Source organism: Diaporthe batatas (assembly GCF_019321695.1).
Source record: "Diaporthe batatas strain CRI 302-4 chromosome Unknown Contig00003, whole genome shotgun sequence".
Taxonomy (NCBI): domain Eukaryota; kingdom Fungi; phylum Ascomycota; class Sordariomycetes; order Diaporthales; family Diaporthaceae; genus Diaporthe; species Diaporthe batatas.
Window position 1 is genome coordinate 2,246,710 of NW_025408550.1, and position 24,156 is coordinate 2,270,865.

Below are 24,156 nucleotides of genomic sequence, written 5' to 3' on the forward strand. Positions count from 1 at the left end.
AACCCTCCCCCGAGCCATTGCTAGGGAAAGCCAGGCCTGCGAAACAAGCAACAAAGTTCTCGTAGTGCAGGCCCAGATGCCTGTGACCAGAAAGGGCACCGCATGCATGTGAAGATTGCGATTCCTCAGCTGTCCCACATCGCAGCCTTTGCCTTGGCAGCTTCCTCCTCCCTCCGCCTCTGCGCGGCCTTTTCTTCCTCCCTGCGCTTGCGCTCTTTCTCGCGCACAGCCTTGTCATAGTTCTTCTGCTCCTCCGTCAGCTTGGGCGCCCGCATGCCCAGCGCGCCTGCTATCATCCTCCTTGCGACAGCATCTGTCTTCTCCGGCCGGGCTGCGGGGGCGCCGCCGGACGACCCTGTCGAGATGTGGTAGCCCCCCGTCGGATCCGTGGAGGAGAATGAAGTTTGGCCGTAGCTCGGGGTGACAGGAGTCGGTGGAGGGGCAGAGGTCCCGTGCGGGTCTCCCTCGGAGGGTGCTGGGTTGCTGGGCCTGTCGGTCTCGGTCTCGGTGTCAGACGAGAGGTCCTCGTCTTCCCAAGAATCAGCGACCTGCTCCTTCTTTGCTTTTGGCCTGGCTGGCTGTTTGGCGTTTTGCGTGTCGAGCGATAACTTGGAGACACTCGACGCGACGTCCTTTGAATCCTGGGAGGACATCTTGAAGAATGGTTGTATGTGTATACGTGTGCTCGCCCAGACCGGACTTGGGGACGAGTTTAAAACAGGTTGCACGGGTGGAGCGCAACGACAAAGTGAAACGGCGTCAGCAGGCGTGTTTCCGAGAGTATTCGATACAGCGCAGTAAGATATATATAGGAGCAGTGTATATAACCTAGCAAAGTGACTAGGTGGGCCGGATTCACTTGGTGCAATCGATAGACCGGACCTAGAGCAAGCACGAAATGATATTCAAGCCTGCAGGGAAGCCCGAGCGAGTTGTCGGTCAAACGGCAGCCGGTCCGCTAATATCAAGAGCCCGTTATACGATATACTATGCCGTCCGCTGTAACAAGATGTTGTACTGGGTGTGTGAGGTCGACGTTGCTGGGTGGTAAGCAGGCACAGTTCGGGGGCTAGAGGCTCTCCGAGGTTGCAAGAAGCTGGTTTTATATAGCCATCTTGGTAGCCAGGGCCCCTGCAGTGGCACGACTGTGGGGTGGGCTTGCTGAAATCTGGGGAGCTGGGTGGTCTAGCCTTCCCTCACCCGTACGGAGTGACTCGATAAGATAGACCACGCAGGGATCCTCGACCAAAAGGGCCCGAGGGAGTCGGCCGCGATCCCGCGGTAGCTGCTTACGGCGTTTGCGTTTCCTGGGAGGATCTTGTCATGGGTGTGGGTTAATTGGAGACAATGCTACCTCAGTATAGTCTCACAGCCCCATAGGTCAATGTTCACTACCAACAAGTGCCGTTGGCCGTACGAGTCGTGGCCTAACGCCGTCGAACCTTGGAAGTTTGGTCAAGGCTTAAGGGACTCGAGGGGGTTTCAAGGAAACTATGAGGTATTTTCCTGTTCAGGTGATCCCATGATAGACATTTCTGGAGGAGCTGATCCAGTGGGACCGTCTGTCAGCGTGAACAGAGTGTGTATAGTAGCAACAAGTTCTCAGAAAATGGAATATCACTTGCCCACAAGAGCTTCATTGGGTCGGGGGTACTTACCTAGGCACAAGCCTGGCTCGTGCGCTGACCGGTGCGAAGTCGGCAGAGTCGGGCCCAGCCGAAGCTAGCCACCGATGGTGATGACGAAGAGAGTAAATTTGCCTTACAAACCAACAAGTCCATGGCCATCGTTCGCAATCGCCGCTAACAAAACCCTATCGTCCTCTTCCCAAATTGTCCTCAGCCCCTTGGTGTTTCTCGACGGGACCTGGCGAACGAGCTCGTCTCTCAACCCTCCATACTCGCGCGGGTAAGCGCTGTCCGCACGCAGCATTTCCATTCCACCAGCAATGCTTCTCCGACAGCGAGTCTCCAGGCCCGGCACGCCGGGCCACCTCTCGCGGGCCTTGCAAAGGGCACTTGTCCCATCAGCTCCCGCAGGACTCTCGTCGAACGCCACGGGTCGCTCAGGCGGCAGGCTTGTCCCTACGTCTCAGAATTCGAGGTCAAGTCCTCACGCTGCGACGAGATCGCCATTCTCCACATCTGCGATACTGTCCGACAAGAAGGGAAGAGGGTTCTTCGACAATGCGATCGAGCCCCTCTCAGAAGAGGAGGCCGAGGCGAACTTGAAGCAGAAGAGGGAGGAGATACAAAAGGACATCAGCGAGGCCAAATCGTCGAGCGCCGACGGTCCTGCTGGCGGCGAAGGCAAACCAGACCCCGCAGATGGTAGAGGCAGTGCCGCCGGCGGTGCAGCTGGATCTGGATCCGGAAGCGATGGCTCGGGAGATGGGGGACGCAAGGGACGCAAGTCAGAAAGAGCTTTACAGAAGCCAACGGTACCGGAAGTATACCCTCAGGTCCTGGCGATACCAATCGCCAGGAGGCCACTCTTCCCCGGGTTCTACAAGGCGATCACGATTAAGGATCCCAACGTGGCGGCAGCTGTCTCCGAAATGATCAAGCGGGGGCAACCTTACGTCGGCGCTTTTCTTTTCAAGGACGAGAACGCAGACGACGACGTCATACACAACGCGGATGATGTGTACGATACCGGCGTCTTTGCCCAGATTACGAGTGCCTTCCCCGTCCATGGAGAGCAGAATAGCTTGACCGCCATCCTATATCCACACCGACGTATCAAGCTGTCAACCCTCATCCCGCCCGGCCAAAGTGAGGCCAAGACGTCCGAAACCACCGATACCCCTACCCCTACCCCAACTGCAAACGCGACACCGGAGCCAGAGCCAGAGGTGATACCACAAGCAAAGCCTGCCGAGGAAGACGCGTCACCTGAAAAGAAGGGTGATGTTGTGGCTAGCTTTGAAGAAAGCGCTGTCGCCTCCAAGGCAGACGGCAGCGCAGAGAAATACGAGCCGACATCGTTTTTGCGCAAGTACCCGGTCAGCCTGGTCAATGTCGAGAATTTGACCGACGAGCCATACGACCCCAAGAGCCCAGTCATCCGCGCCGTCACCAACGAGATTGTCAATGTTTTTAAGGAGGTTGCGCAGATGAATAGCCTATTCAGGGACCAGATATCGACCTTCTCCATGAGTCAATCTACTGGCAACGTCACGGCCGAGCCAGCTAAGCTTGCCGACTTCGCCGCTGCTGTTAGTGCTGGAGATTCGGCCGAACTGCAGGAGGTTCTCTCGAGCTTGAACGTTGAAGAGAGGATGCAGAAGGCGCTGGTTGTTCTGAAGAAAGAACTCATGAACGCGCAGTTGCAGTCCAAAATCACAAAAGACGTGGAAAGCAAGATAACTAAGAGGCAAAGGGAGTACTGGCTCATGGAGCAGATGAAGGGTATCCGCCGCGAGTTGGGCATCGAATCCGACGGGAAGGACAAGCTGGTCGAAAGGTTCAAGGAAAAGGCCGACAAGTTGGCAATGCCGGAGGCCGTGCGCAAGGTGTTTGACGACGAGATTAACAAACTGGCACACCTCGAGCCAGCGGCGTCTGAATTCAACGTGACAAGGAATTATCTGGATTGGCTCACGCAGATTCCATGGGGTCAGAGGAGCGCTGAGAACTTCGAAATCCAAAACGCAATGACAGTGCTGGACGAGGATCACTACGGGCTCAAGGATGTCAAGGACCGCATCCTCGAATTCATCGCAGTTGGCAAGCTGCGTGGCACAGTCGAAGGCAAGATCCTCTGCTTCGTGGGTCCACCGGGTGTTGGCAAGACGAGTATCGGCAAGTCCATCGCCCGAGCACTGAATCGCCAGTACTACAGATTCAGCGTTGGTGGTCTCACAGACGTCGCTGAGATCAAGGGTCACCGGAGAACCTATGTTGGTGCACTCCCTGGTCGGGTTATCCAGGCTCTCAAGAAGTGCCAGACCGAGAACCCTCTTATCCTGATCGATGAGATAGATAAGATTGGTCGTGGATACCAGGGGGACCCTTCATCAGCCCTGCTCGAGCTTTTGGACCCGGAGCAGAACAGCTCATTCCTGGATCACTACATGGATGTGCCGGTTGACCTGTCCAAGGTCCTCTTCGTATGCACGGCGAACATGACTGATACCATCCCCAGGCCTCTTCTCGATCGTATGGAAGTGATCAGACTTTCTGGCTACGTATCAGATGAGAAAATGGCCATCGCAGAACGGTACCTCTCACCAGCTGCCAAGGAGCTGGCAGGCCTGAAAGATGCCAACGTCAAGTTGTCTGACGAGGCCATCGAAGAGCTCATCAAATCATACTGCCGAGAATCTGGTGTACGAAACCTGAAGAAGCAGATTGAGAAGGTGTATAGGAAGTCTGCACTGAAGATTGTCCAGGACCTTGGTGAGGACGCGCTGCCCGAAGAGAAGGCCTTGACCGACGAGGGCAAGGCAGCGTTGGAAGAGTCAGAAAAGGAGAAGAAGACCGCCGAGACAGACCCTGCATCAGCAGCCACGGCTTCGGAGAAGGAGACGACGGAGAAACCTCGCGTGGCACTGAAGGTACCAGACTCTGTTGAGGTCACGATCAACAAGGACAATCTGAAGGACTACGTCGGGCCACCAGTGTTCACCTCCGACCGGCTTTACGATGTCACGCCCCCTGGTGTCACAATGGGCCTGGCTTGGACGCAGATGGGAGGTGCTGCGATGTACGTCGAGTCCATCCTGCAGTCGTCCCTGAAGCCCAAGTCCACTGGGGCGCTACAGATCACCGGCAACCTGAAGACGGTGATGAAGGAATCGTCCACAATCGCCTACTCGTTCGCGAAATCATTGATGGCCAACAAATTCCCTCAAAACCACTTCTTCGACCACGCCAAGGTCCATGTGCACGTCCCGGAGGGCGCGGTGCAGAAGGATGGGCCGTCTGCCGGTGTGACGATGGCGACTTCTCTACTGTCACTTGCATTTGAGACACCAGTGGACCCTACTGTGGCCATGACGGGCGAGCTGACGCTCACCGGGAAGGTGCTGAGGATAGGCGGGCTGAGGGAGAAGACGGTTGCTGCACGAAGAGCCGGATGTAAGATGATCATCTTTCCAGAAGACAACTTGTCAGATTGGCTCGAACTTCCCGAGGTAAGTTAGCACCGGGACGAGCTGTCCTATACTGGTTCCGAATCCACTGGAGATGCTGACATTTGCTGCAGAACATCAAAGAGGGCATTGAAGGACGGCCAGCTAGCTGGTACAATGAGATCTTCGATCTCATCTTCCCGAATCTCGATCACGACAAGGCCAACACGGACAAGGCTTCTCAGTACAAGGGCCCAGACTCCAATGATGGCAGCAGCCAAAAGGAGGAGGGCAGCGAGAGCGAGTAGAGTCATCGGGGGTAGTCACACCATCACCGGGCACACCTTATTCGGGCAGTTTGGCATACCATATAATTCTAGACCATACAGGATGAGCATTACCGGCGTGCGGGCATGAACTTCAGGCATGACTTGGTTATGCTTTGGGCAATGGGGACAGCGGGCAGGCTGTCAGAGTTTAGATGCAAAAAAGGGGGCCGAGTGACGAATGCAAATCTCCCCTCTACGCATTGACTATAGATGTATATTACAACAGCGGCAGACGCCCAGGTCTTCTGTCGGGCAACATTTCACTAGCCATGTACCAATAGTGCGGAAAGAAATAAGAAGAAAAAAAGGAAAGACGGGTGACGTCCAGCTCGACAGGCACAAAGAACACTTGCCTCGATCTGGGACAGCCCAGAGGGACGGAGACGCGTTGCACTGCGACGCCCATTTTGTGTCCCCCCACCCTCCTCTGCTGCCTCTGACTCTAAGCCAGAACCATCCGGAGCTGCATGCCAGCTGAAGGCGACTGGACGACAAGGCCTCTGCGGCCTGTAGCCTTACCCGAGACCCAATTACGCAGCGCACCGTTTTTACACATACACATGCACACACATGCACACGGGTGGGCAGGTGGGATGGGGATGCAAAAGGGAGGGCGGACTGTTCCTCACCCAGGCTCATTGGGTTCGCAGCTCTCGGGGTCGCACGGCGTTGGGCCGTGCAGCTAGCAACCTAGCAGCATGCGAAGCACGCAGCACGCAGCAGCGTCTGTCTTCGTTCGTGCTTACGTGGGGCCTGCTTAGGCGAGGCAGGGCAAGGGCAGGCGGAGACGACAGATACCCTGCCTGTGGTGTTGGTCACGAGCCGACAGCGGGGCCCGGGGCTCTCGTGTCCCCCTTCCCGCCATTCGTCCCATGATTTCTGTCCTGTACTGCACGACGCTGCTGCTGCTGCTGCTGCTGCACTACTGTACCATGTTGGTTTATTTTAGGCGGGTGCATGAAGAGCGTGCTGTAGGTACCCCGATGCCGCTATAATAAGGCCCAACCGGCGCGGTTTTTCTTACCTGCCCTTCGGTGCCCAACCAAAGCGACGATTTCACGGGGCGGACGAGTCGGCGCGGGCTGTTGGCGAATCGATCGTCGTCTTGCCGGATGGGCACTGCCGCCTTTTGGTCTTCTTCTTCTTGTTGTTGTTGGTGTTGTTGTTGATGATGATGTTGATGACCCGCCTCTTCTTTCGGTGGTCTGTCCCTTTTGGGTAACTAAGTGAGTGGACTGGTGGGGTCCCACGCCAGGCAGAGGCACCCCACATTGTGGACTTGGTGGGCTGGTTGATGCTTTGCCCATGGGGTTTATAGTGGGCCACAACAAGCTCGTGTGAGTGATTCTGTATACCCGTGTGCATCATGTATAATAAAACACGGGAAGGGGTGGCAGAGGGCGGATTGTCTTTGCCTGGCTTGGCCGTTGCACGTTGAACGAAGGGGGAGAAAAAGCAGTTGTTTGTAGCAAGAGAAAGACACAGATGGCGGGCTGGGCAAGATTAGCCGTTGAAGAATGACCGACTGACTTTGAGTCCCCCGCCCATAGATTAATAGAACAGGCCATCCTTGGACGGGAATGAGAGACGATCGTGCGGGTCGTCCCTAAAGCACTGGCGACCCCCCTAGCGTTGCCGCGCTCACCGTCTGGGAACGGGAGATGGGCAAGCATTGCTTGTCTTTGTGCTGCCCTCCAGAGGGGATCACCTGACGGCAAGCGCTCGATGCTTGCTTCTCTTCCCTCTCCCTTGACAAAACCCAATCGGGATGGGGACCCTGCTCGGCCATGCGCAAATCGAAATCGTGATAATAATACGAGGTCACGATGATGGCTCCGATCAAAGGGAACACACAAATTCTGCGCCTGCGCCCTGTTGGAACTCTCGCGCGGGACCATTTACTGTATGTGTGTAGAACGGCGGTCGTCTGCCAGCCAGTCTTGGCTCGTCAGCCCCACCCGCGCCATATGACAGTCTTTTGCATTGATGCCCAAGGAGACCGACACCCTGACTGACTACTGCTACCGCCGGGACGGATGTTGGATCAGTCAGCCCGCTTTTTCCTCTGCACATGCCCCCTGACAGACTGACAGACTGACAGAGAGGCACGCACGCACGCCCAGCTGAGGCTGGCACGCCGGGCTGTGTTATGCTTTGGAAGGAATTTAGACTAGGTCGGCCTAGACCTCCTCCTGATGCCCAAGGGGCTGGCACCTGGCACCCTCGTGCGGAATGTCTTGCATCGACGGAGACTGTTCCGGTCCAGAGGCAGGAGACAGAGACAGGCTGAGGAAAAGGCGCGCCAAAATGCTCCGGCGCCCAATAACTGTGGTTCCGTGGGAACAGGGCTGACACGCGCCCTCCCGGTGGACATCTGCCCGTTGACGACGGAACCACACTTCGCATCTTCTTCACGTCAGAACATTAGCGGCATCGTGCATCCACACAACCTGCGGGCCCGGCATCATCATGAACACTCTCGCCTGACTGACGTCAGATCAAATGAGTGGTTTTGGCGTCTGGCTGGTTCCGTGCAGCCCGAGACGAAGGTTTTATTTTTGCCCAGGCGAGGGTTCGATGACACCCCATATCGCGAACGACGGTCTCGGCCCCGGCGGAACTGAGGCTTGCCAGAACTGATGGCTGATCCGCCCCGGTCTTCCAAATCGCGGCGTGCCAAGGCAACAGAGAGAAGAGACACACGAAACCGTGACTGCGGGCTCCTGCCCCCCGCCGGATCTACCGTGTAGAGTCGGGCACTTGCCAGCGTCATTGGCTGCGGCCGGGGGCTGCATCCCAATCAATGCGCTGTCCCATTGGCCTATCACCTGCCCAGGCAGCTGCTGCGAGGTGCTGGGTAGTGCTTTTTGGCGACCCATTCTTTGGAGCCCCAGTCTAGTCAGGCACTGAGATCGAGGTCACGCAACGCTGCTGTTGCTGGTGGTGACGATGACGATGATGCCACAGGGGTTGTTGACCAGGACTTGGCCGACGCCCTGTTTTTCCTGTTGGGGAGCGGACATTGGAGTCGAACACAGTGAGACAATGGCAGTGGTATGCTTGGTATGGTATGGCCCGAGGGGGAAGCGGTGAGAGACGGACGGAGTGACTGACGAACGGACCGTGAGGCTCAAGACCCGATGCCAGGGCAACAGGGGTGGTCTGGCATATAGGTAGATCCCGCGGACGGGGCAGGGGTGGTGGGGTCTTGGTAGCTGGATACCAGAGTGGAAATGCGTGCTGGATGGATACTCCGTACTGCCCGGATCTTCGGGAGCATACAGGCACTATCACCATCTTGCATGTGCCATCAGTTCATCCCGTTCTGGCGGGCCGGCCAGCTGGTCGCTGGTCGAAAGCATCGCCAGTCCGTCAGTCAAGTCAAGTCGAACCAAGTCGAATCCCATTGTTTGGTACTCCCGCAGGCAGTACCGACGCAGGTTGGCGAGATTGGGCCTTGATGTTCGCTGCCGGGCTGCCTAGCAGGGTCAATGCTGTCTGGCCATCCTGGACTTGGAGGTGGTGGTCTGCCAGGTAGGGTGATGATGGTGGCAGGGTCTCGTCCGGGGAATCGAAGAGGATGGCGACGACGGCCCATTGTGGCTTGGGTCGGTGTGTCAGGCACAAAAGTGGTTACAGTACACAGTACAGTACCTGAGTACCTCCTGCAGTCTGGCAGTCTGGCAGTCTGGGCAAGTCTACCAGACTGCCAGAGTGGTAGACTGCCAGAGCAAGAACGATGTCATGAGGTAGGCACTGACTGGCGACGGAGGAGGATACGGTCCCAGTATTGCTCTAACACGTGTGCGACCCCACCATTCTGACCCTGGTCCTGCCTCTAAGGTTCCCCTGTCCGAAGCATCCCAACCCGCACCACGGCCGAGCTTGCCAGCCTCCCCGGTCCAGCCTGGCCACCCCCCCAGGCCCCCCAGCCCAACCTCCGCGCTTCCACTGGTCCTCTGCTACCCCTCCATGCCCCCATGCTCCTCTATTCTCCCATCCTCCATCCCATTGCATCGTCCCTCCTATCGCCGGCAGGGGTCGAGGGTCCCAGAAAACAAACTGCTCAAAAAGACAAGTCCGCATCAGTCTTGTCCTGCCCTGACCGCCAAGCCCACAAGAGCACCACGCTCTTCAAGGTCGCAGAGACACAGCGAGAAAGAGAGAGAGAGTGTGTGTGTGTGTATGCGTCAAATACAGAAAGGAAGACGTCCATCCTCTTGTTGTCCGCCGCCCGCATACGCATTCTTAATTCTCTCATTCTCTCATTCTCTCTCCTCGTCTCTTTCCCCCTCCTACTTGCATCCCTCGGCAACAAAACTTTATTTCTCTCTGTTGCCGCCTCCTCGGAGTCCAGCTGCCAGCCTTTCTACACAGTACCATCATTTGTTATATCGTCTGTGCCCCACACAGTAGCACCGCCTGACGTGTTGTGCGTGTGTGCGTGTGTCTTGCCTGACGGCAGCTGGAGAGGGCCTGTTGCTTGGTCGGTCTGTCGAAGCTGTGGTAGGAAAAGGCCGCCGCCCAAGGTTCGACCCGCAAGTGTTGCCTCAGCCACGGACTATCTGGGCCTGCCTGTCACGCAAATCTCTGCACTAATATCCTCTGTCGTCCTCTCCTCCCGCCTGCTTTTTCTCCTGCCTGTGCCGCCGGCCAGAAATCGCGGCCACTTTTGTGTACCTGGGACCGGCTGATCACACAACCAATGCCCGCATGCGCGCTCGATGCAGCTGGTCTCCTTAGCCTCGCGTCCTCACCAGCCTGCTGAGGCCCTGCCTTCGAGCCTCGAATCGAGGCCGCCGCGAGGCAATCACACAGGGGGCCGCAGGACACAAATCCCCGAGAGCCATCCACAGACTGAGACTGTCTCGCCGCCATCCTCGGTTGTGTCTACCTAACGTCGGCCGGCCTGCCGGCCAACCCCACCGCCAGGCCTTACATGAGGGCCCAGGGCTGATGAATAACATATCATAGCCTCTTGCTCCTCAGAATTACCTGTCCATCTTCATCTTCCAGCACGCCTGCCACCCTGTTCGACCTGCACTACCGCTCTGGCTACCTAAGTACCCAGTTCTCATGGCTCAGGCCAATCCTGCACAGCTGGACCCAACCTCGGCTGTCAATCCTCAGGCCAAGCAGCAGAGTATGTGGCGGAGGATATTCGGACAAGGCAATGGCACAATGGGAGTCTCGGAGAAAATTGCACATGATCCGTCCACAGACCAGAGTGAGGATGAGCCGCGCCCTGGTCTGATTCGGAGGGTCTCACGAAAGGTAGTGCCTGGCTTGCCAAGGACACAGACTTTCAAGAGACAGCAGGATGAAGTCCGCAACAACCTTGAACCTGTCGAACCGACACCAGTCGAGAGGAGAGCCGTCTCCGTCGACAGGCGGCTGCATGCTTCCCAGGGCGGACTCAACTCTGCTGACCCCCGGGCAAGTGCGCCTGACTTCATCAGGACTGATGAGCGCACATTCCCTGTGTCTGCGCCATCAATACCAAGCAGTCCTGTGGGTGAGAAGATACAAGACCTTCTTGGTGCAATCAGCCTTGACGAGGGTATGAGAGAAGACCTGCCACCTCCGCATGAGGCTGAGTCCGTCAACGACACAGCGTCCATGACCACCTCCCAGTACGATGCCATGATCCATGAGGAACTGGAGCGTATCTGGATCCTCAACCTTTCCATGCATTTCAGGGATAAGTCCAAGAGGGAGAAGTTCTTTGTCACCTACCGTGAGAAGGATGTGCACTGGCGGAGGGTGACCATATCCTTGGACTACCGAAACGCACCAGACAACTCGCTCGAGATGGACCTGCTCCACACCAAGTTTCAACGTGATAAGAGCGCCAAGATATACGAGGCAATCCGAGAGAGCTTGGTTGATATCCAGTTTTACGACACCGTGACCAATCTCAAGTTGCAGACCACAGACGGGAGGCTGCACGTGCATGTCGTTGAAGATATCAATGTGGGTCATCCATCTACCCAACCAAAATTGACCGTGATGCTGACAGCTAGGCAGGAGATAATCCACTATCCCACCGTCCGGATGATTCAGCACCTCGGATGTCGAAGGATAAGGGAAAGCAGCATTGATTTTGACTCCCACATGTCCGGCTTCGTGTACAAGGTCCGAATCAGAGGCCAGACACTGATCAAGAAGGAGATTCCTGGACCAGATACGGTCGACGAGTTTCTTTATGAGATCAACGCTTTGAGTCGGCTGTCGAATTCTCGTAATGTCATTGCATTCCACGGTGTCATTGTGGATGACTACGGCGAGCGTGTCAAAGGTCTCCTCATCAGCTATGCAGAACAGGGCGCACTCATTGATATCCTTTTTGACCACGACCACGCTCTCCCATGGTTTCAGCGGGAAAGGTGGGCACGACAAATTGTGGAGGGTCTTTCTGAAATCCACGAGTCTGGCTTCGTCCAGGGCGACTTCACCCTTTCCAATATTGTTGTTGACGACGAGGACAACGCCAAGATAATCGACATCAACAGGAGAGGATGTCCCGTCGGCTGGGAACCACCAGAAGCGACTCCGCTGATTGAGAGCAACCAGCGCATCTCCATGTACATCGGTGTGAAATCCGACCTGTATCAGCTGGGGATGGTGTTATGGGCTCTGGCGGAGCAGGAGGACGAGCCAGAGACACATGGCCGCCCGCTGAGGCTGTCCGAGGACGTAGACGTCCCGGAATGGTACAGGACTGTCGTTAGCATTTGTCTCGCAGACGATCCGAGACACCGGATGCAGGCGATCGACTTGTTGCGCATGTTCCCTCAGCGGACCGAGACAGACGTTCCACGTCGGGTGCAGCCGTCGATATCTGTCGACGATGGGCACTCGTTGCAAGAATACGTTGTCGATGGGTACCAGTCAGATGGACCTCGGGTCATCAGGACCGTCCAGCCACCACCAGAGTGGTCTCACGGAAGTCACACTTATGTCAACTCCCCCACTGGTATAACCCACGAGCCCTACTTCTATCCGACCAGGGGCCGATCACCACCAAGTCCAATGCCAAGCGACCTGGGTGGCTATCGCGAGCGGAGGTATGATCCACCGTGGTCGCGGCCGATGGAAAGCAGTTTCGACAGAACGAGGACCCCCACCGAGAGCGATGTTGCCCCGGACGAGGCCATGCGCAGACACGCCGGACCAGATACTGTATCTGAGAGGAACATCGATGCGCATGAGCCTGTGGGTATGGCAGAGAAGCCGCCCATACCGGAGCTAGTCGTAAAGGATGAATCTGCGGCGCCAGTAGGGACGTACCACGGGTGTCTCAATGGTGACAAGCAGGCACCGCTGGCAGAGATCTCCGAATCTGTTGAAGTGCCTACAGCACGCCCGCCAGTTGCCAACCACTTGACGGAGGAGGCACCACTGCAGCACGCACAGGAGATCGGCCGTACGGGGGAGGCGGATAAGGGGGAGGAGGGAAAGGGGGAGGAGGAAGACGCATCACCAAAAAGCATGGGGATCAATAGTCAGCACGAGAACGAGACACTACAAAGCACACAGCCACAACAACACCAGTTTCCTCTTTTTGAGGAGTCGGGGAACACAGAACCCGAAGCCCCAGGGACGCTCGCTCTGGTCCCTGGTGAGGCACAAGTACAGAAGCACAAGAGCACGCGCCAGGTCCTGGCTCCTCCGAAGGAAGCCGACGAGAGTGAAGGAAGAGCAGCCGAAATAGGGGAACAGGTCGACAGCGCGATCGAGATGACGGCGCCGCCGCCGCACCACCTGATAGATCTCGGGGCCGGCCGGCCGACACCGGCGGCCCGCCACGGGTCGTCGGGGTCTGCTGACTCCGGGACCGTCCCGCCCGAGTTTCTGGGTATCGGGTCGGGCCATGATGCCTCGGACTCGGTGGGCAAGCCCCGCGACATCGACGGTGACCTGGTTATCTGAATCCACAGCGCGACAGTTTTCACAAAAACCATGCTAGACGACAGCGACGAAACGACCAGACATGACAGTTCCATCTGATTTTATTTTTGTTCTTCTTGTCATCTCATATCATTTTTCCCCACTTCACATTGTGTGTATTTGATTGTGGTTGGATGGAGAGGAGGCGGCTGGGTGGAAGTTCATCTTTATTCATTTTTCATCATTGGCATTTTCTGGGAAGGCGGAGATGGCTGAACAGTTTCCAACCGGGAGCTGTGGCTCTGTAGTTCGGTGGGTCGAGGAGACCTTAGGCATTGTTTGTTTGATAGCTAGCATACAAGCCGGTCGTGGACTGTACGATTGTAATGAAATCATATGGGAACAAAAGAAGCCGTGTTTGGCTACCAGGGCATATTGCCGTGAAGAATTAGTTGATGTGCATATGATATATTAGCAGCTGGCAAGTCGTCAGGGCCCCCGGAGTATACATTCCGGACAGGCGGGTGGGATTGTGTGAGGATGCAGGCTACCAGATGGATGTATGTACCTAAGTAGTCAAGTCTTTGAATATTTAAAAAGTACGTATAGCAGCAACCCCTACCCACGGGGGGTTAGTGCACGGACCACCATGCACAAGTCGTCTGTCGAAGGGGCGGCACGCACAGAGGCGGCGAAGCGGCGAGGATGCACGGGAAGTACCTTCCTCCAGAGGAAGAGGCCTGATTGGAGCAAGGAGCCCAGCACCTTCCTCGGCTCGGAATTGACAGCGCGGGCGGTTCTCGTCTCGGGGGGCGCCAGCTCGAGGTCTGGCACTGGCGTTCCCGTGGCCCGCGAGGATTATGAGATGAAACACGGGACCATGTGACAGTCGATTTGTTGAGAAAACGGCTCGGTCTTCTGTTTTCTGTCTAGGCGGGCTGGCGGGCTGGCCAGGCTGCTAGGGTCCCAAGGTGGCCCGGCCGTTAGGGTGGCTAGCAGCTGCGACGGGTCCGGTGGCACGCAGCCGCGGTAGCTTCGGTAGTATTTGCAGCGTTTGTGGTAATCTGTCATTGGCTTTGTGGGCTTGCAACTTGGTAGATCCGTCAGGCATACCGGGGGTGGATTTTACAGGGTTGAGGTCAGGACAAGGCCCGTTGTATTTTGTGGTCCGCATAAGCTTTTTTTTCTCTCTCATATCCCGTATGTACGTCCGTATGTGGTGTACCTTACATGAACACATGCTGGATAATGACAGTCGTGTGCCTGACACTACCAGATCCCACGGTGGGCTAGGCAGGCAGGCTGGCAGGCAAGGCAGGCCGAGGTCCAGGTGTGAGTTGTGCCCAGTTGGCTCCGGCCGATGCTGATCGCGGTGGCTTTGGACCCACGATCTCGGGGGCAGATCAATCTACAACGCTGGTATTGCTTCATTTGGGGTTTTGTCGCCACCCACCCACAAGGTCGGAGGCGAGGGAGGTTGTTCTGGGCCAGCGACCAGGTGACTCTTATTTGCTCACCTCGTCGATCCTGATCGAGAATGTTGGAGCCCATGCGTGTTGCTGGCGTGCCATGTTGTCTGTATGTCAAGCTGTGTCTGGCTACCTGCCAGGGCCCGGTCTGTTCTCTAGTGTAGAGTCAGTCGCTGTCACTATAGTAGCTAGCCAGGAAGCCAGTAAGTCCATCGTCGGCTTCACGTCATGTCTGTAACGGTCGAGGTGCGGCTCCCGTGATGATGCAATGGCCACGGTGCAATTGGCGCCCGCACACCCAAGCCAGATGGTCCAAAATCCTCTGGTAATAACAGCTCGGCTTATCGGGTCTGACAGGGTGGGTGCCAGGTGGTCACGACCCGGTCCCATTCCGCCGAGGCAAGACAGAGTCGGAGGCAGACCTGGAGAAGAGGCTGCCAGGCCCGCAGGACAGGGGTCCAGAGACACAGAGAGACGGCAGAATTTCAATGGCAGGGCTGAGCTCTGATCCCTGCAAAGCGGCAAGGGTGGGGGTCGTCATGTCTTGGCTGGTGCGTGCGTCCCCTGCCCTTCCCCAACAGGACCCAACTTGTTGGGAATTACCGTCCCTGGGGCCAGGAACAAACACCGGTAGTCTACACTACACGCCTGATATCAGTCGGAATCTCGGGCATCCTGTCTGCCTGTCAGGCTGGGCTGGATCGGGATGACAGTGACAATGACCACCACCGCCCCGTCAGCCTCGGCTCGTTGTTGTGCGTGCCCCAGATTTGCATTCGAGCCCGTCTTGTGAAAGTTGCCGTCCCCTTCCGCGGGCCTCCGCCTGCACACCTGCACTCCCGCACTCCCGCACACCTGGATCTGTGTTTTGTGCATGAGCTCGTGCGCATGGTGTGCCATCATGTGCAACGCAGGTTGGCAGGCAGATGGTTGCCACAAGGGAGGTGAATATCCATCAGATCCACGGCCAGGCGGCCAGGGAGCGAGGTGACTCTGCGAGAGCCCTCCTCCTGCCCTCTGTCCCCGGGCCTCGGCGTTCCCTGCCGTTCCCTTTGCCACTTGACAAGTACTTGCTTTGCTGTTGTGCGTAAGTTGTCCCGGTGGATATCGGCACGAGGGGTGGGAAAAAAGCTGTGCAGCATCTGCATCTCTTGGACCCACCAACAAAACGGAAGCAGACAAAACGAGCACAGGATTTCCAGGGAACTGGACCTGGGCCGTTGTCCGACTTGGGAAGCTCCACTCCCCCGCGGTTCCATTCGCCCCTGCCGCATCCTCAATTCCCAACAAGACCGTTTGCTGCTTGGGTCTTGAATAATAATAAAGCTCCACGCCCTCTGGTACCTTTTTCCCGCCATTCCGCTTGCTGGCCGGTTGTGTCAGTTTCTTTCCTTCTTGACCCAAATCACCAACCCCCACCCATCTTTTTAAGCCGCCGTTGGTACCTTCAGAACCTCAGGTGTTCTGGGTATTCCCACACCACACCGAGGGAGGCTCGCCTTGGACCTTTACACCCTTCGCCGTCCGCACAACACCACCTCGCCCAACATGGCCTCCGCATCAGCGGCCCAGGTCCCCGCCCAGGTCCAGCCTGATGGCACCAGCGACTACAAGCCCGCTCGTGGAAAGGCCTATGACATGAAGAAGCCTCACATCACTGAGCAGCCCATCACGCTCAAGAACTGGCACAAGCACGTCAACTGGCTCAACGTCACCTTCATCATCATCGTACCTCTGCTGGGATTGTCAGTCTCCCTAATCGCCCCTGTGCAAAGACAAGAGTGACTAACCTTGGAATCAGAATTTCCACCTACTGGGTGCCTCTGCAATTCAAGACCGCCGTCTGGTCCGTCGTCTACTACTTCAACACCGGCCTCGGAATCACCGCCGGCTACCATCGTCTATGGGCACACCGCAGTTACAAGGCTTCCCTGCCTCTCCGGATTTACCTCGCTGCCGTTGGAGCCGGTGCCGTCGAGGGTTCTATCCGATGGTGGTCTAGGGAGTAAGCTGAAAATTCCCAAGCACTGTTTTTCGTTTGACCATCAGCAACAAACATACTGACCAAAATACACAGCCACCGTGCCCACCACCGTTACACCGACACCGTCAAGGACCCCTACTCTGTGAGGAAGGGCCTGATGTACAGCCACATTGGCTGGATGGTCATGAAGCAGAACCCCAAGCGAATCGGCCGAACCGACATCACCGACCTCAACGAGGACCCCGTCGTCGTCTGGCAGCACCTGAACTTCATCAAGTCCGTCATCTTCATGGGCGTCGTCTTCCCGACCTTGGTCGCCGGTCTCGGCTGGGGTGACTGGTGGGGTGGCTACGTGTACGCCGGCATCCTCCGCATTTTCTTCGTCCAGCAGGCAACCTTCTGTGTCAACAGTTTGGCCCACTGGCTCGGAGATCAGCCCTTCGATGACCGCAACAGCCCCAGGGACCACGTCGTGACCGCCCTCGTTACCCTCGGCGAGGGATACCACAACTTCCACCACGAGTTCCCCTCCGATTACCGTAACGCAATCAGCTGGTGGCAGTACGACCCTACCAAGTGGTCCATCTGGCTCTGGAAGCAGCTCGGCCTTGCCTCCGACCTCAAGACCTTCCGCCAGAACGAGATCGAGAAGGGCCGTCTGCAGCAGCAGCAGAAGAAGCTTGACCAGAAGCGGGTCAAGCTTGACTGGGGCGTGCCTCTTGAGCAGCTGCCTGTCATCGACTGGGACGACTACGTCGAGCAGGCCAAGAACGGCAGGGGCCTTGTCGCTATCGCCGGTGTCATCCACGACGTGACCGACTTCATCAAGGACCACCCCGGTGGCAAGGCCCTCATCTCCTCAGGCATTGGAAAGGATGCCACTGCCATCTTTAATGGTGGTGTCTACCTCCACTCCAACGCTGCCCACAACCTGCTCAGCACGATGCGTGTCGGTGTCCTCCGCGGAGGCTGCGAGGTTGAGATCTGGAAGCGCGCCCAGATGGAGAACAAGGACGTGTCGTATGTCAACGATTCGTCAGGCAACCGCATCATCCGTGCCGGCAATCAGCCAACAAAGGTCCCCATGCCTGTTGCGAGCGCTGATGCTGCATGAGCGTGCGAAGGATTTGATTTCGCACCCTCCCCGAGTCAGCGAGGGGAGAGAAACTGCCCCGGGTGGTACTGCTGCGGGGATGGTGTTCCCGTCGCGGCTAGCGCCACCACGACACGGTGACGATCGTTCGGGTTATGCCGCACGGGCTCTCTCTGTCGTTCTCTGGCACCGCTGCTTTTTCTCGCAAAAGATTGGGTTTAGAGGCGTTCAAGGGTTTTACCGGGTAATGGAAAGGCGGAGTTTTGAGCGCATTTATTTTGTCCGGAATACAATCAGGGACGCACCGTCAGATGTTTGGGTCTGTCCACCAGCAAGAGCATAGCAGATAGTCTTCTCATCATGAAGAACAAGGTCATTTTCGGCCCATCTTATTGCTTCCATCGCGCTGTGGATTATGGAGAGACTACTTGTGTCCTAGCGTGTAATTGCACTAAGCGAAGTATCATACAGTAGCATGTGAAAGATAGACAGTGAGAACCCTATCTCCTAAATCGTGCTCGGAGAGCGTAATTGGTGCTTTTGATCGGGACGTCATTCGAGTGAGAAGTTCGTAGTGATGATAACTTGACGTCCATTTTCGGACGTAGGATCTTAAATGCCTTCTTCAGTCCATCCATCTCGGACAACTCTCCAGCTTAAAGCCTTCCCACCGAGACCGATGCCCTTTCTACTCGGGCGGGGAATATCTTTGTCCGGGATTTTGGCCACTTGACACGAATCCAACCTGGTAAATCCATAAGAGGCGGGACCCAAGAAGCCCAAGTATCAAGCCGAACACAGCTTGTATTCCCGGAAGTGAAAGTGAGTACCACTACTTCCGGGAAGACGGGGGATCCACATCATCTTTCCGGGAAACGCGCGGCCGGGGGCCTGGTACAGTCGGGATCAGATTGAAGACCGCGGACAAGGCGCTCCTTGTTGTTTCCCGGGAATAAGTGTCCTATTTGACATCCTCGCATGATCGTGTTGGAAATGGGTCTGTCTTAGCCTCTGTCTCCGAAAAGATCACACAATTCAAGCCAGATCCCAAGTGTCTTCTCGACTCATCAACAAGAGTCGTGAGTAGCAAACGGGTTGATCTCATTGAATCTCATGGGGTATCTATGTCTCATCCCTGACCATGTCCCCTCAAAATGTAAATACGTGCCTGCCTGGTGCGGCACGGGGTGGGTGGTGGCCGGCCCCGAGGGCGACCCATATCACCCAGCTAGCTAGCTGCCTGTCCGTACCTGGAGACTACCAGCCGGCCCTTTCTCTCCCAGCTGCCATATTAAAATGCACCGTGTGAAGAGACCTCTATGATGCATGAAAAGAAACTGCAAACACAAGCGGCCCCGGCAGTAAACCGTGATGGCCGGCCGACCTTATCCGGGAAGAAAACGCAGACCTTTCTCCTCTACCCGACCGTGTGTGATCAAGACGCCCCCGCCCCCGTCCCGGAACACCACCTGAACCCACCGAGGGTATGATGCGTGACGGCCGGACGGCATAATCCCGCCGCCGGCCTCCCAGAAAGTGGACTCTAGAGAAGAAGAAAAAAATCAGGGATGCAAATTTGATGAGCGCAGAACCTCAACCGGTCTGTCATCAGCCACTGCCATTAGACCGGAAACGCCGTTTCGACGAGTTTCCGGAGAGCCCTGATTGTGATCGATATTATGGGCGGCAAGGACGACAGTTCTGCGGATTAAAAACAGCAAAATCATCAAGCGAATAGTGAACAGGGGCGACGCGCCACTGGAAATGGTGGCCGCCCAGAGAAGCCAGCTGGAAGGGCATGTCCGTAAAAGACCCGTTTGCCTCACTTGAAAAGGCTGCGCAGATCCATCAGTCTCTGCTTAGCCGCCTCCGACTTGGTAAGCTGACCGCCGCCAACGCCCTTTTCGCGGTCCATGCTGAGGGAAGCAAGCTTCATCTTCTTTTCCTGCAGCACGCGCATCTTCTCCTCGAAGGACGCCTCCATGATCAGTCGCACGCAGTGGACCTCGCGCTTCTGGCCCAGACGGTGAACACGGTCGATGGCCTGCGCCTCTGCTGCCGGGTTGAACAGCGGTTCCATGATATAGACCGAGTTCCCGGAGGTGAGGTTAAGGCCCAGTCCACCCGCGGTGATGGAGACGAGAATCACCTGGACGTTGGGGTCCTCGCGGAAGTTGTCCATGGCTCGGGTCCGGGCCGTACGGGACATCTTTCCATCCAGGCGGACGAAAACAATTCCCTCCGCCTCGAGGGCCAATTGGATCAAATCTAGGTTCGTCGTCCACTGGGAAAAGACCACGGACTTGTAGGGTGGCTCATCTGGGGTGGCCTCGCCCTTAACCCGCCATTTCTTGAGTTCCTCGATAAGATACCTGACCTTGGTGTTGGGGCCGGAGTAATCCTTGATCCCCTTGCCACCACTTGCATCGCGGCCCTTAGCTTCAGCGCGGGCATCGTGCTCCTGGTTGGTCCTGGTCAAACGCAGAGCGACAAGACTGTTAAGGGCATGCCCACAGGCACAGGCGCCCTCGATTTCCTTGATGCAAGAAGTACAGATCAGGTGAAAACAAGGCGTCATGTGTCCGATGACCTCCTCCTGGCGCTCTGATTCAATATCTGCGCCCTCCTTGGCGCCTAACTTTTGATTGCATCCTATGCAGTTGTCGCCGTTTGTGTCTCTCATGAGGTTGAACATGTCGTACGCTTGATTTTCAGTGAGCGCCTGCTTATCATCATCATCGTCGCTGTCGAGGTCAATGGGGGATTCTTGTGTCAGGCCCTCGAGGAGTCTCAAATCGTCCTCGTTCAGAAGGTGCTTCCCGCCAGAACAGAACAGACGGAGGCGCAGGATTGCCTGCAGAATGTGGATGTATGTCTTCCCGCCAACCATACGCTCGCGCTGACCAGCCAGGACGTTCACACGAACCTGGGCGTCTTTCTCGAACGCATCATACATGCGTCGCTCGTCGCTGGAGAACTGCAATTTGACAATCGTATCGTAGCGCTTTGGCAAGTTAATCTTGTCCTTTTGACGTCGCAAAGTGATCGTGTCAACGAGAATGCGAAGCTTCGGGACAATGTCAGGGTCGCAGAGCTTGAAGGGAGCAACGATATACTGATTGAACTTGGTCCGATCGTCAAACGGCTTGATGCGCAGGAAGGCGAGCAGAGCGGCAAGATCTTCGAGCTTGTTCTGTACCGGTGTGCCAGTCACAGCCCATCGACGGTTCGCCTGAAGCCTACATATAGCCTTGAACTGTAGCGTCGACTGCTCTCTTATCATATGGGCCTCATCAAGCACAATTCTGAACCACCCGATGTCCTCGAGTGGGTGAGGGCCCCGCTTGTTAGCGAAGCGCGCATTGAGCTCACTTGAGACAGACCCGTAGGTCGTAATGACCAGGTCGTATTCGGCCAGTCTCTCAGAATCCTTGATCCGGTGGGGTCCGTGATAGATATGATATGACAACGAGTTCGGCCGCACATGCTGTTTGATCTGTTCTTCCCAGTTCGTGACCGTACTCAGAGGACAGATGAGAAGCGTGGCCTTTGAGTTCTTCTTCGGTTTTGTCAGACCCAAGGACTCAGGCTTCGGTGGAGCGAAGCTGTCTGGGAGTTGGCTCGGCGGCCGCTTGTCCTCCGCAGAGTGCACTACGGGCTCCGCCTGAACCCACTGCAGCGACGCGTGAACCGTAGATGTGATAAGTGACAAGACACTCAGAGTCTTCCCCAGGCCCATCATATCCGCAAGAATGCCCCCTAGGGCCTTGACGGGTGCCCGGCGGGATTGCTCGTTGGTGATGACGTTGTAGTATGTGAGCTGCCCGCGGGCGTCAGTCCGCTTCTGCCACAGCTCATCCACCATGTTCGACGTGTCCTCTCGCCCGGTCATGAATTGTAGAGCCTGCTTCTGGTGCTTCAGAAGCGGAGTCAGTATGCGGTCGTCTGGCTCCTGCTCGGGCAGGTCCTCTGTTTCCTTCAATGAATCAAAGACGCTGAGCACATCGGATCGGATCTCTTCTTCGGTTCGCGCAACAGGAGGGGGTGCGGGGTTTGCGTAGGTTCTAGGAGCTGCGGCAGGTCGATTCTCCTTGGCCAGAGGGTTGAAGACTCGAACACCTTGGTCGACCCTCGTAGGGCTCAGAAGGTTCAAGCCTGCCTTTTCAAGGTTTGAACCGACGGTTTTCGCGTATTTGAACTTCCCGTACACCATCAGTTGGAGAGGATACGACTTAGATATAGGCTGACCAGCCTCCTCTCCAGGAAGACGTCGTCGTATGCCGATCATGACATCAGTTCGAAGGGCGAGCACGTTCGCATCGAGGAGCGGGGCGAGCCCGTGGGCAGTCCTGTCGTCCAATTTCCCAATGGTCGTCCTTGTATGATCGTATACCTCGATAGTCTTGGATCTGTCCCCCGTAATCCTCCTCAGGACGACCTTGACTTGAGGCCAGCTACCAGGCGCAAAGGTTCGGGACCCCGGCTTTGGCGAGGGAACGATGTGGCAATTAACCAAGGCTCCCCCAACCATACCGTAGCAAACTTCTTGTTCTCTGGGGTCTTTGACCTCGACAAGTTCGTCATCGTCGTCCCCTATTTTCCGTCAGCAACGAGTCCAGGACCACAAAGTCCAAAATGGGAAGGATGGCCAAATACCCCCAGTTAGATCAACAGTGCTTTGTGAACGCGGTGTGACGGAAGGAGTGGCTTGGCCCTCTTGTTGTTTCTGCTTCACGTAGCCAGATAATATGCCACTGCCGCCATTGCCGTGGAAGCCATTCCTGGACGCGTGGTCCTCGCCAATCCTGCGTCGCTTCGCCACCGGCACGGTACTACGATCTTGCACATTATTCATGCGCTCTATCATGGAGCTCATGGAGCTCATACCGTTCGGAGTCGACTGTCGTGGGGTTGCTGTGCCGTCTGGGGTCATGGATGGTCGAGGAGGATGTGAATGGAAGTTTTCGGTAGCGTCGGGGGTCGAGAACTGAAATGAGACCTGGGGCGCATGGTTATTGGCAGTGTGAGGCCCATTCGAGGGCGGCCGAGAGGGTAGCGAGGAAGGCCCGGCCTGCTGGGCCGAGACGGCCGCCTTTGGGTTCAGCAAAGCAGCAGCGTCCCAAGACTGCAACTGGGGGGTGGTGGGTTGGCCTTGATGGTATTTAATAGTCAGATCAGATGTACAAGTTTCCTGTAAAACATGGCAAAGGGGCGCATTCTCATGTAGCTATCCCAAATCAAGAGATGCTCCATGCATCTCAGAGACAGGCCTGGGGAAGGTTTGGGGGGGGGAGATGTAAAGTACCATTTGGGAGGTGGTTTCTCGAGGCCATGATGACACTGGACCTGGCCTTGGAGTCGTACGTCCAGGGCGGTGACAGTGACACCTTCCCAGGAGGGTGGGTGCACGGGTTGGGGATCAAATTAAGAAGTTGAAGGCCGGACCCGTCATCACAAGGCAGGGCGGAGAGGTAGTCGAGGGCTTATGGTATGTTGGTTCTCGACGTGGGGGTCACGGAGGATTTGTCACGGCGGGCGACAGGCTTGCGTCTTGCCTCTTGTTGGGGATCTAGGAAAGCGACCTCGATGCAAAACTGCCCCATCAAACCAAAGGCCCGCACGCGAGGGAGGGAATAAAAGAGAAAAGAGCCAGCAGAGGTCGAGAGGGGCAGACGAGGCGCGAGGCCGTCTAAAATGAAGCGAGCCTTACGGTTTGGATGTGAAGTCCCTCAGGTATGGCTGCTTGCGATTGTGCCGTGCTGCACCAGCAGTGCGGCGCAAGGCAGAAGGACCCTGAAGCGAGTGACTGCCGCTGCCAGCAATGAAGAGATGAAGGGGAAAAAATTACGTAGGGAGAAGCACGGTGGATGCGTCAGCGAGCCCAAGACGGAGCATTCATTTCGAAGCCAACGGACGGACGATGCGAAGGGGGAAGGGGGGGATATCCGATGAGTCGACAGCTCTATCTACAATGGTCGTCCGCATCAGCCCTGATGAGAGACAAGAAAGAGGAAATCGCGAGACGCGCTAAATGCCCCGGCCTGGCACATGATGCAGTCAAAGACTCGCGCGGAGAGCGGAAAGCCTTCCTTGAGGACCCCACCATTCCCACAGCCGTGCAGCAGGCTGGGCAGCCTAGACCCAAAGTAAACACTCATCGCGCACGTGCCACTCAGAAACTGGAGAGTGGGAGCATGTCTCCACCTTGTACACTGCCGAAATACCTCCCGCCTACGGAGCACTTAGTTTACTGTCTGGGCTCAGCCCTGTGTCTCTGTCGTAGACATCTGGATAGGGCCTGCACTCTCAAGGCGTAT

General features: G+C 56.5%; 5 protein-coding genes across 5 annotated transcripts; 3 read left to right on the forward strand and 2 right to left on the reverse strand.

Moving 5' to 3' along the window:
* Positions 1 to 125: 125 nt before the first annotated feature.
* KVR01_002183 (uncharacterized protein) lies at positions 126 to 653 on the reverse strand (the record flags this gene model as incomplete). The annotated part of the gene is made up of 1 exon (XM_044790666.1): positions 126 to 653. The coding sequence occupies one exon, from the start codon at positions 651 to 653 to the stop codon at positions 126 to 128; it is 528 nt and encodes a 175-aa protein (XP_044647198.1).
* Positions 654 to 1,769: 1,116 nt separating this feature from the next.
* Positions 1,770 to 6,061, forward strand: KVR01_003428 (uncharacterized protein). Its single transcript, XM_044791278.1, has 2 exons — positions 1,770 to 5,137; positions 5,209 to 6,061. The coding sequence occupies exons 1-2, from the start codon at positions 1,949 to 1,951 to the stop codon at positions 5,380 to 5,382; spliced, it is 3,363 nt and encodes a 1,120-aa protein (XP_044648443.1). The 5' UTR covers positions 1,770 to 1,948; the 3' UTR covers positions 5,383 to 6,061.
* A 3,304-nt stretch (positions 6,062 to 9,365) lies between these two features.
* KVR01_002093 (uncharacterized protein) lies at positions 9,366 to 14,396 on the forward strand. Its single transcript, XM_044784079.1, has 2 exons — positions 9,366 to 11,376; positions 11,431 to 14,396. Exons 1-2 carry the CDS (start codon positions 10,480 to 10,482, stop codon positions 13,333 to 13,335), a joined length of 2,802 nt encoding a protein of 933 aa, XP_044647108.1. The 5' UTR covers positions 9,366 to 10,479; the 3' UTR covers positions 13,336 to 14,396.
* Positions 14,397 to 15,436: 1,040 nt separating this feature from the next.
* Positions 15,437 to 18,226, forward strand: KVR01_003569 (uncharacterized protein). The gene is made up of 3 exons (XM_044782793.1): positions 15,437 to 16,507; positions 16,564 to 16,767; positions 16,840 to 18,226. Exons 1-3 carry the CDS (start codon positions 16,311 to 16,313, stop codon positions 17,858 to 17,860), a joined length of 1,422 nt encoding a protein of 473 aa, XP_044648584.1. The 5' UTR covers positions 15,437 to 16,310; the 3' UTR covers positions 17,861 to 18,226.
* Positions 18,227 to 18,958: 732 nt separating this feature from the next.
* On the reverse strand, positions 18,959 to 23,860 carry KVR01_002690 (uncharacterized protein). Its single transcript, XM_044784973.1, has 3 exons — positions 23,145 to 23,860; positions 22,496 to 22,990; positions 18,959 to 22,432 (listed from the first exon to the last, which is right to left on the reverse strand). The coding sequence occupies exons 1-3, from the start codon at positions 23,170 to 23,172 to the stop codon at positions 19,662 to 19,664; spliced, it is 3,294 nt and encodes a 1,097-aa protein (XP_044647705.1). The 5' UTR covers positions 23,173 to 23,860; the 3' UTR covers positions 18,959 to 19,661.
* Positions 23,861 to 24,156: the final 296 nt, after the last annotated feature.

What these genes read in the sequence shown, in the direction of transcription:
- KVR01_003428 (XM_044791278.1), top strand. Translation starts at nt 1,949, where the DNA reads ATGCTTCTCCGACAGCGAGTCTCCAGGCCCGGCACGCCGGGCCACCTC. An exon ending in ATTGGCTCGAACTTCCCGAG is followed by an intron (nt 5,138 to 5,208) that starts GTAAGTTAGCAC and finishes CATTTGCTGCAG; the next exon opens with AACATCAAAGAGGGCATTGA.
- KVR01_002093 (XM_044784079.1), top strand. Translation starts at nt 10,480, where the DNA reads ATGGCTCAGGCCAATCCTGCACAGCTGGACCCAACCTCGGCTGTCAAT. An exon ending in ATGTCGTTGAAGATATCAAT is followed by an intron (nt 11,377 to 11,430) that starts GTGGGTCATCCA and finishes ACAGCTAGGCAG; the next exon opens with GAGATAATCCACTATCCCAC.
- KVR01_003569 (XM_044782793.1), top strand. Translation starts at nt 16,311, where the DNA reads ATGGCCTCCGCATCAGCGGCCCAGGTCCCCGCCCAGGTCCAGCCTGAT. An exon ending in ATCGTACCTCTGCTGGGATT is followed by an intron (nt 16,508 to 16,563) that starts GTCAGTCTCCCT and finishes CCTTGGAATCAG; the next exon opens with AATTTCCACCTACTGGGTGC. An exon ending in ATCCGATGGTGGTCTAGGGA is followed by an intron (nt 16,768 to 16,839) that starts GTAAGCTGAAAA and finishes CAAAATACACAG; the next exon opens with CCACCGTGCCCACCACCGTT.
- KVR01_002690 (XM_044784973.1), bottom strand. Translation starts at nt 23,172, where the DNA reads ATGGCCTCGAGAAACCACCTCCCAAATG. An exon ending in GAGAAACCACCTCCCAAATG is followed by an intron (nt 22,991 to 23,144) that starts GTACTTTACATC and finishes AATACCATCAAG; the next exon opens with GCCAACCCACCACCCCCCAG. An exon ending in CACTGTTGATCTAACTGGGG is followed by an intron (nt 22,433 to 22,495) that starts GTATTTGGCCAT and finishes GACGGAAAATAG; the next exon opens with GGGACGACGATGACGAACTT.